This window comes from Rousettus aegyptiacus, unplaced genomic scaffold, assembly GCF_014176215.1.
Source record: "Rousettus aegyptiacus isolate mRouAeg1 unplaced genomic scaffold, mRouAeg1.p scaffold_m13_p_16, whole genome shotgun sequence".
In the NCBI taxonomy this organism is placed as follows: domain Eukaryota; kingdom Metazoa; phylum Chordata; class Mammalia; order Chiroptera; family Pteropodidae; genus Rousettus; species Rousettus aegyptiacus.
The window spans coordinates 51,770,900-51,781,036 of NW_023416291.1; the positions used below are offsets into that span (position 1 = coordinate 51,770,900).

Sequence of the window (10,137 nt, forward strand, 5' to 3'; positions counted from 1 at the left end):
TGACATTTGGGGCCAGACCGTTCTTGGTGGCGGGAGTCGCCGTCCTGTGCGCGTCCAGGGACATTTTGCAGCGTCCCTGCCTCCCATGGCTCAGTGCCAGCAGCACCCTCCTCCAGACCCGACAACCCACAACATCTCCAGACATTGCCAAGTGTCATGGGGCGGGGGGGGAAGGGGCAGAACCACAGGTTTTGCGGACACTCTTTCGGGACTCTGCCAATTGCAGGAAGGGCTCCCTTCTCTTCGATTCTATTTTAAATGCAGGAACTAGAGCTTGAAAGAAAATGGGCACGTGGCCAGCAAGTGCAGGCGCAGATGCGCGAGGTCACACATCACTGAGGAAGCCCACAGCGAAAGCACGGGAGATGCCGCCTCGCACTCGGTGGGGTGGCTGCGACCACAGGCGCAGAGCAATGGGCGTTGTTGACAGGAACGTGGAGAGACTGGACCCCTTGGGCACCGTCGTGGGGGTGGAAAATGGTGCAGGGGTGGAAAACCGCGGTTCCTCCAAGAACTGAAACCGAAGTGACCGTGTCATGGCCATGGAAGAAAAACACAACTTCGACGCCGTAGACGAAGGCGCGACATTGTTAGAGACTGGTTCGGCCATCAATTCCAGTGGAGACCGTGGCCAAGAAATCCAAGGGGCTTGGAACCTCCCGGGCGCTGGCGGAGCGAAGTCTGCCCAGTCACCTCGCTGAGCGGCAAACGAGAACACCGTCATGCAAAAGAGAGAGGCCGAGCCAGGCCACGGCCCTCCTGCCCTGCTTCCCGGCCCTCTCGGGGGGCTGCGGGCAGCTCGCCAGCCAGTGTTTGGCAAGCACCTGGCGGGCCCTGCGCTGGCGGGGGGCAGGGCACCATCTCGGGGGACCCCAGTCTTTCCCAAAACTAATATAAGTAAAGCAAAAGAAGAGCAAACTGCCAGACGGTGACCTACCAACCCAGGGGTTCTCCACAAAGGGGATGTCACCTCCCAGGAGATGCGTGGTGGTTTGGGGACATTTTTGTTGTCAGGACTCGTGGGGGGGGGGCTCCTGGCATGGAGTGGGTAGGGACCAGGAATGCTGCTCAGCACCCCACAGTGCCCGGGATGGCCCCCCCCAGCAGAGAAGGACCGAGCCCCAAATGTCAGCAGTGCCGAGAAGCGCCTCGTCCTGACCCCTTCCTCACGGCCATGAGCACCCGAGCTCCCCCCCCTTCCTCCCTTTTCCTGAAAAAGAGAAGGCCACCCCGCTTCTTCTCTAAAACTTAGCGTCTCCCTGTTGTCATTCTCGACCCCCTCTCCTTGCCTCCTTCCCCTCGGCTCTCTCCTTTCTCTCTTCTTCAAGCTCACCTTTCTTGGCTGTCCCCTGTCCCTAATATGAAGTAATGGGGCCCGAATCTTCCCGCCACACAGCCTTGGCACCAAGCGCCTGGGAGTCGTCGTAGCGATTTGTCACTGCAATCCCCAACAGAAACCCGAGATTCCCACCCTGTGGGACGGGGGTTCAGGCTGACCCTCATTTGAATTTTAAAGGGCAAGGTCATGTCCAAGGAGCAGTATGGTTTACACTTCTGAACTTAATCTTTTCTCTGATGTCGGCTGAACTCAAGCAAAAAAAAAAAAACCCACGAAAACATGTACCTCTAGATGGAGCCCAGAACTCTGCTTCATAATCATAAAAGTAGACTTTCTGATTCACTACGAGCAGCAGCAGCGGACCGGCAAAATGAGCATGCGTGACTTCCGGTACGCCGACCTGCGAACGAGGGCACACGTGACATTAGTCAGCTCTTCGGGCGTCAGTTGGGGAAGCAGTACCTCGAGATGCGCAGGTGTGTGCGAGCAGGAGCCGTCGCTTCCCAGATACTGGGGACGATGTGTTCTGGGGTCGGCCGCAACCGACCTAAGCTCACTCCGCCTCCCGCTCCTTCACCACAGCCTTCTCTGAGGACGAAGCCTAAGGACGAAGGATGGACGAGGGGCGTGAATGCCGAGCGTAACCGTCGCTCCTCGGAGAAATGCTGGCACTTGGAATGGCACGACGTCTGAGGCGGGGGCGCGAACGGCAGGCTCCCTCGAGAGAGCCGCCGAGAGGGTGAATGTCCCTCTGTTTGTGTTTAGGGCAATTTGGGGAGGTCTTTAAATTAGTGTGTGCAATCTATCCATTCCCATCACAACCGTAGGAGGCACTAGCAATGGTTCTGCTTCCTTTTTTGGGGGGGGGGAGAAAAAGCCCATTTTGGTAGCAAGGACAGAACAGACTCGACCCTCCTTTTGGCTTAGAAATTGCTGTGTGTGTTTAAGAGATACATTTTGTAAAATAAATCTCCAAACTAACAAAAACAGACTGATGTGGTATTTCCAAACTATACCTTCCCCGTGAGCATTAGCTGTTTCAAGCATCCTTCAGATTGTCCTGTAAAATAACTACCTGCAGTATCGTAGGGATGGAAAACGGAAGGAGACTACTCTCAAAGTTGTTTCTCGTGAAAAAAAGTTGTCTTCTGAAATAAACAATAAGAGGGTTAAATTAGGACAATTTCACACACACAAGAGAAAAAAGACAATGGAAAGGTTCCATTCAAACAAAATTCCTTTTTAACAAGGAACCGTTTGGCTTCTATCATCTATCATCTACCTATCTATCATATATCTATCCTCTGTCTATTTATCTATCGTCCATCCATCCATCCATCTGTCTATCTATCCATCTATCTATTTATCTATCATCTATCTGTCACCTATCCACCCACTCACCTAGTTTTTGTAGGAGTAAAACTCCATAGGCTGGCTATTTGGCTTCTTGAAATAACATTATTTCAAAAGTGCAACCACGTCAAATGTGATAGTATATGAAACACTCATTACATGACAGCCTGCCTTGCTAGGGACGACCTGTGGTTTTGTCATTTACATGGCCCTAATCCAACTAAAGTAAAGGGCTTCAGATCAGGGCTGCGTCTACAAGAAAGAGTTTGTTTCTTCCTGCAGGAACTTAAGGCGTGAGCAGCTGCCCTGAACACCCTGAACGTGGCATTTTCAGGTCTTCTCCTCCCCTGCTCTCCAAAGTTTTACAGTTTTAGACAGACAGGAACTGCTGAGTTAATGCCCACGTATTTTAAGGCTTTTGTTGCCATCGCGAATGGTATTTTTCATAATTGCCTTTTCTAAGTGGCCGCGGCTGGTTCATAAGAGAGCTGTAGATGTTTTCAGAGTCTGTCTTGAATTTGGCCAACTTGCTGCACTCAGTTGCCACTTCTGGTTTTGATACACTTGGATTTGGCAAATGTCTTTCTTTCCCTTTGTGTTTTATATTTCATAGCTTTTGCTTATCATCGCACTGGCTGGGACCTCGAATACAAAGTTGAATGAAAGCAACGTGATTCCGTTGGCTGTTTTTACTTTCACGTTGTCTCTTTCGTGGTTAAATGCTTTCGGCATGTATACAATCGACATCGAAACCAGTAAGACATAGGTGGAGGAAGGAACTCTGAGGCAGGAACTGTGTGCAATATTTATTTCGTTTACTTATCTTTTGTTCTGTTTTTATTTTAGAACCCGTCGTCCAGGTAAGTTTTTCTAAACAGAAGTTTCCCAAAACACTATCAGGGTCCTGCTTATTTTCTCTTTTAAAATGCAAACTCTAATTCGTTCATCCGTTTGACACACACTTATCGAACACCGGGCTCTGGGGACACGTTTTTGCCCACAAGACCTTCTTTAGTTCACTAGAAAAAAAAATGCAAAGAAGTAAGTCTGAGGTTGGAACAAACAGACAGTGGCTCACTCTTCCGGCCACCGCTGTCAGAAGCCGGGTTCAGAACCTGGACCCAAGCGACAAGCGGCTTCAGCGTGTGCGACACCGAGACCCTACTGTTTATGGACTCAAGGTCAAACACTTGACTGATATGCCCGCCTTCGAATTTTACGTGGTCTGGTTTTAGATAGTTTAAAAGCGGTAAGTTAGAGAGCGAGGGACTCTCGTGCCAAAACGACTGGCGTGGCGGTAACAGCAAAAGGTGACGACTGTCAGCAGGCGGAGAAAACAGGAAAACAATTAAAAGCAGATCTGTCCCGACGGCCAGCCCAGAAGGCGAGAGCTGAGGCAGTGACCACGCCGCTCCGCGCTCAGGACGCTCGCGTGGCGGCCTGGGTCCTGAAGTGTCACGGGCAGAGCCTCCGAACTGTCCTGTGGGGCGGTCCTCGGTCCGCCTCAGGGCTTCTAACCCTCAGCACTGTAGACCTTGAGCTTTCCGCCAGCATTAACCCGGAACCCAAATTCATCGCCAGGCCTTCCACGTGATCTGATGCTACTGCTGACGTCCATCGTCACTCTCTCTCCCTTAACCACTGCATCTGAGCTGCTCTCCTGTCAAGTACGGGCCTGGCTCAGGGCCTGTGCACGTGTGGTCCCTGCGGCCTGGAATGCTCTTCCCCCTGCTGCAAGAGGAAAGGGCGCCCCAGGCGGAGGGGCCAGCTGGGGCTGGGACAAAGTTCTCGGGAAAGATGTGCACTAGAAAACGTAAACAAGTTAGAATTGTAGAGTGACGTCCTAGAAATAAGATCGTCGTGTCCGAGAATGCGCTGCATATTTTGACGGATTTTGCTAAACTGTCCCTCCACAAAAGGGGGTCCCACTCAGCCTCATGCCTGTTGGACCTCATCCTCATCAACGCGACAGGCAAAAAGTGATGTCTCATTTTGTTAAGTAGTAGAATCTCTCGTTTACGGAAGCTGTTGGAGTCGGACCCTCCCCGACTCCCGTGTGTCTGGGTGTCACGGTACCTTTTAAGCATCTTGTGTCCTAGGCTGGGGGTCTGAAAATTCTTCTGTCAAGGGCTAGTTGGGGAATATTTTAGGGGTGGCATAGCCTCAACTCTGCCATTGCTATGTGAACGCAGCCACGGACAATACGAATGAATGTGGTCCTGTGCCAATAAAACTTTATTTGTGGACAATGAAATGTGAATTTCGTATCATTTTTCATGTGTCACATAGTATTAGTTTTCTGGTTTTTTTTTTTGTTCCCAATCATATAAAACTGTAAAGACTACTCTCAGCTCGCCAGCCACATAAAATCCGATGGCGGCCGACCCACCCCGGGAGCCGTCCTGGCGACTTCCCCTCTGAAGCACTGCTGTCCCACAGAGATGTGCGTTTCCTTCCTTCCTTCCTTCCTTCCTTCCTTCCTTCCTTCCTTCCTTCCTTCCTTCTTTTTTTTTTTAGGTGAGGCAAGCCTTGGTTGACCTTATAGATTGCAAGGACCTTGTTAGTTTAAAATCTCTTATTTATTTGTTTCTTTCTTTATTTATTTTTTATGCCTCTAGCACCTGGTCTCCCTAGGTGGTCTCCCATCCAAGTACTAACCAGGCCCGACTCTGCTTAGCTTCCGAGATCAGATGGGATCGGGCACACTCAGGGTGGCATGGCTATGTTGACAAGACGTTCGTTTCTGACCTGTCCAACATGGCAGCCACAGTGAGTACTTGAAGTACGGTTAGCCTGACTGGTGGATTTTTCCACATGTGGCTCGTGGTCACTCGACGGCAGGTCAGCTCTAAAGGAACCACAGAGTTCGCATCTTGCCATTTTGAGACGCTTCTGCCATGGGAGGAGCAGCTGAGTCCTCACCCTGCCCAGGGCCAGCCTTGCTGTGCTGCTCCCCATCCCCACCCTGGGACCTGTCCAGGTGGTCACCGCCTCGGTCCAGGCCCTTCTTGTCAGCGGGAACCTCCATACGCTGCGTCCCTTCCTGCTGAGCTCTCCACAGTGACCTCTCTCCTCTCTTCTGTCATCTTGGCTTCTGGAGACAGTACCCTGAACTCTGGGCCTCTGTGCCCTGGCTTCCCCTGGGCCCGACTGCCCCCATGGCTCCCCCGTGACAGCCGTCCTCCTCCACCCCTCCTCCCTCAGCTTCTAGGTCTCCTGCTTTCCATCTCTTTCTCTTCTTCCATCTGCTCCGACCGCTGAGCACGTGATGCCTGGGGGACGGCAGCTGCGGCCGCAGCCAGAGCCGCCACTCGCCTGGACGTGACCTTCAGTTCCCACCTCTGGCCCTATGTGTCCTCCAAGTCCTGCAGGCAGCCTGCCATCCTGAGCTGCCACCCCTCTCCTGGGCCTTTCGGCCAGACACTTAGACACTGTCTCCGACCACTCGTTCCCCTCCATTCCACACACCCCGAGGTGGCGAGTCCTGCTGAGCCGGCCTCCTAGTCCCTTACGTGGCCTTCCTTTCCACTTAGGCTTTCCATGTCATGCAGTGTGTTCTTGACCTGGGCTTTTGGAAATCCTCCTAAACACAAATGGTATGGCCCCAAATCCCCCACCGCCTTGAGGACAGGGGGTACACATTGTATCATGTACATACCTGGTTTTCTAACCTTGTACCCTGACAACCCCTAGTGCATGCCGGGTGTGGCATTTCCACCCCTCTGAATGCTCCATGCCCACCCCTTCATATTTGGTTCCTCTCCCCTCCCCGCAGTGAACTCCTATTCATCCTTCAAAACCCAGTTTGGGCATCAATTCCCCAGTGGAAACTTCCTAGGCATTTTCTCCTCGGACCTCACCCATGAGTGCTTATATCAAGAATCTATGACAGGTGGTACAACAGGATACCGCAAATATTTTAGTTGCCTTGCTGGTCTCTTCATCTCTCATCCTCTGACCCCCAACCCAACAGTGGACCCCCTGCAGGCCAGCGACTAGCAACACAGGACAGAGCCGTCTTCCTTAATGTTTGCTGAATGAATCAGTGAGGGCAAATCTAACATTTTGGTAAAAAGGACGGTAACAATTTAAAAAATAGTGACTTACCCTAGATACAGGGCTATGTTTTCCTGGCAAGGATGTCTAATCAAGCGTGTTGTCATAGATGAAAGACGCTCATGGTCCTAGAGAGATAGTCACAAAGTCTTAGTACCAATGATGATAAACACCTGTCACAAACAATGTCCTCATGTGCAACACTGAAAACGTAAAGGTGAAATCTGAATTAGGCAGGTGGATTGTATCATTGTCCTCTTTCTGTTTTGATATTATACTCTGGTTATGTCAGATGGCACCATTGGGTGAAGGGTATCTGGGACGTCTCTAAACTGTTTTTGCAACTCACTGTGAATCTCTTTTTCACTATAAAATAAAAAGTGAAAAAATGCAAGATAACTTGTATCGCATCTCCTTCTGTGTACATTGTTTATTTACAGGTTGTTATTAGAGAGGTTAGAGAACAAAGAATCATAAAGCTAACATGTTAGAAACCAGTCACTTAGCGATTATTCAGAAATGCTGACACTACTCTGAAATAATGTGATGTCAATAAGAAATACATTTTAACTGGTGAAATATATTTTTTTTTCGTGCATTTTAGGCACAAGTTGAGGGAAAGGGACAAGGCAACAGTTTGCTTCCTAGGTGACTGGGGATTGGAAATCTTCTATCAGATAGAAGAACACCGGCTCTCCATCTTGGATCTGAGTTCCAAACCCACTTCTCTCTCCTGACTTTGTCCAGGTTACTTGATCTTTCTTAACACCTTGTTTAGCGCAATGGGAAAAACAAGTCCCTCATTTCAAAGGGCGATGGTAAGGATTAGACAATGTTCTATGCCTGACACAACACTGGCAGCCCCGAAATACTGGGAAATGTTCTGATCTAGTGATTAGACGAAAGTGAAAGTGTTAAACACGGAGCCACATACCCCTTGCATTTGCTGCCTCATAGGAAACACCTTGCCCGTCCTCACGATGTGATTACTAGAGGTAAATGACAAGAGGCCAACGAACATCTGTCAATGTTTATTGAATATTCAGCATGACTCTAACCAGTCTGCCTCTGGGTTAACTCTTAAGTACCCGTTCTTGATGCTCTTAGGGTTCTAGGGGCTCCTGGAAAACCCAGTGCAGCTGGGGGGACTCCTCTCCCACAAGCAGACGTATAGATATGCAAAAACGGAGTCATGATTTCCAAGGGCTCATAAAGGCTCATTTGCAGGCCCCAGATTAGGAATGTTAGAAATTTCTACTCCAAGGATTGTTTTTTTTCTCTTTTCCTTCGGGGGAGGCATGTTGGTGGCTGGGAGCATGTTGGTACAGTTTACGGCAGAGGTTCTCCATCTTGGATGTGCGCCAGAAGCACCTGGCAGGCTTGATAAGACTGTAGGTGGCTGGGCGCCACCTGAGACTCTTGATTCAGCAGCCCAGGGAATCACAATTCTAACAAATCCCCAGGTATGCTGTTGCTGCTGGTCCGGGACCGCACTTTGAGAACTCATGTGGGGAAATGGGAGAATTAGATATAACCAGTCTTTTCAGATTCTGAGACAAATCCACCTAGTAAATCTTACTGGAAAACCCTACTCCTCACTGCCTAGCTATGTGTCTTTATTTTCACTGGGTCTGTTTTCACATCTATAAACTAAGCTTAAGGAATCAGTACTCTGTGGATCTTGTTGTAAAGATCAAATGAGGCCATTCATCAAAAGCACAAATTCACTATTTCACTGGTAAATAGGGTCCTGCTAAATGTGACAGCTCACTCCAGGCAGGACCCCCCTGAAGACAGGAACTGGGCTTTAGCATCCTTCTAGCCCCATGGCACCTTGCAGAGACTTCACTGGTCTAACAGTTACTGAAATCTAAAAATGTTCTGGGTTAGGAGTTAATGAGATAAACACTCTTTACCCTTATAGGCTAATATTCTAGTGACGGCAACAGAAAACAATTGTCAAAAGAACAGAAGTTAGTGGTTGATAGGAAAAAGCAACTATGGGAAGGGAGGACGTGGTATTAGATTTGGGGGGGCCTTAAACAAGGAAATACGCTACTGAAGTTGGAATCTGATCCATGAGGAACAAGCCAAGGAGAAACCTGGAAGCAAAGCATGACCAAGCGGGAGTCAAACGCAAGTCTCCTCCGTTCCCAAAGCTGGACCAAGTTTGGCGTGTTCAAGGGACGGTGTGGCTGGAGCAGTGATCCAGGGGTGGGCAGGGGCCAGGTCCGTCCTTCTCAAATCGTCAGGGTACCCCTGGCCATGGCTAGGGACATTTTTGATTGACGGTCAAGCCTGGGGAAGGAGGCAGTACTGGTACCTAGTGGGTGGAGGCTAGAGATGCTGCTCAACACCTCGCAGTGCCCAGGAAGGCCCCGCCCCAGAGAATGATTGACCACAAATTTTAGCACCGCTTCTCCTGAGAAACTCTGGGCCAGACCACGCCAGGAACGCAGGATGCGCAAAGAACTGGCTTTTATTCTGGGTGCCGCGAGAACCGGGGGAGGGGAATGACGAGACCAGATTCGTTTATCAATAATTCCTCTGGCCGCCGGGGTGGGGGGTGGACAAGAGGGCACAACTTAGGGTCGTGGCTTTAAGGTTTCAGAGTCTGGCCAAAACTCTGAATTGGCAATGGTAGGCGTTTGTTGTGATGGACTGAGGGAGTAGGGCGGGAGAAGGCAAGGTATCAAGTTTGATTCCCCTTAGAGTAAACTGGGAAGCCTCAAAGAGGTTGGGAAGCGAAGCATTTACTCCTGGATTCCGCCCAGGCCTCCGCTCAGATGAGCCCCCACCTCCCCGACCCCTGCCAGCACCCCAAGCCCGGGAGAGCCGCCCCACCGGCACAGCGGCTGAGCTCTGGCCAGTGGACAGAGCCGAAGGGTCGCCGCCACCATCACCAGCATCGACACCAGCATCTCGTTCGAGAATCGGCCACCACCACTGCACCTCAACCGCCGGTGACCGAGCTTCACAGTCGGGCATGCGCACACTGGCGCGTCCCGGTCGTCCAGCCAACCTGTCGCGCGGACGCGCGAGTCCGCCTGGCGTCCGAGCCCGCCCGGGGCGCGGGTCTGCGCAGACAGCCGCCTGTGGGCCGTCTAGTTTGAGCAGGCGCGTCTCCCGGGAGCCCGAATCCGCCAAGCAGGCCGCCAGAGCCTGAGCGTGCTCGTGCCGCCCGCATGCCTGTGCATGCACGGGGCTGTCCACACGATCTCAACGCTGTCGCTCCACGGGACTGCAGCTCTCTCCGCGCGCCCCGCCGCGTGCTCACTGCCCTGCACGTGACCCCAAGAGCACTCGAGCGGAAGACAGGTTGGCTGGAACACGGGGACGCTGCGAGGTCGCTCCAACCCCGCCCCTCGACCTGTAGGCCCCGCCCCCGG

The 10,137-nt window shown here is 51.3% G+C and overlaps 1 protein-coding gene and 1 pseudogene across 2 annotated transcripts in view; both read right to left on the bottom strand.

The window, feature by feature from the left end:
• Positions 1–10,088, bottom strand: part of CATSPERD (cation channel sperm associated auxiliary subunit delta) — a 32,890-nt gene extending 22,802 nt beyond the window's left edge. The window contains exons 1-4 of one of the 2 annotated variants that reach the window (XM_036234042.1): positions 9,593–10,088; positions 6,800–7,737; positions 2,415–2,487; positions 1,625–1,739 (exon numbers count right to left, since the gene is read on the bottom strand). In XM_036234042.1, the coding sequence (XP_036089935.1) occupies positions 1,625–1,739; positions 2,415–2,487; positions 6,800–6,855 (244 nt within the window). In that variant the 5' untranslated portion in view covers positions 6,856–7,737; positions 9,593–10,088. Of the gene's footprint in view, positions 1–1,624; positions 1,740–2,414; positions 2,488–6,799 lie in introns of both variants that reach the window. The other variant, XM_036234041.1, reaches the window with a different exon arrangement.
• On the bottom strand, positions 5,303–5,420 carry LOC118612613 (annotated as a pseudogene).
• Positions 10,089–10,137: the final 49 nt, after the last annotated feature.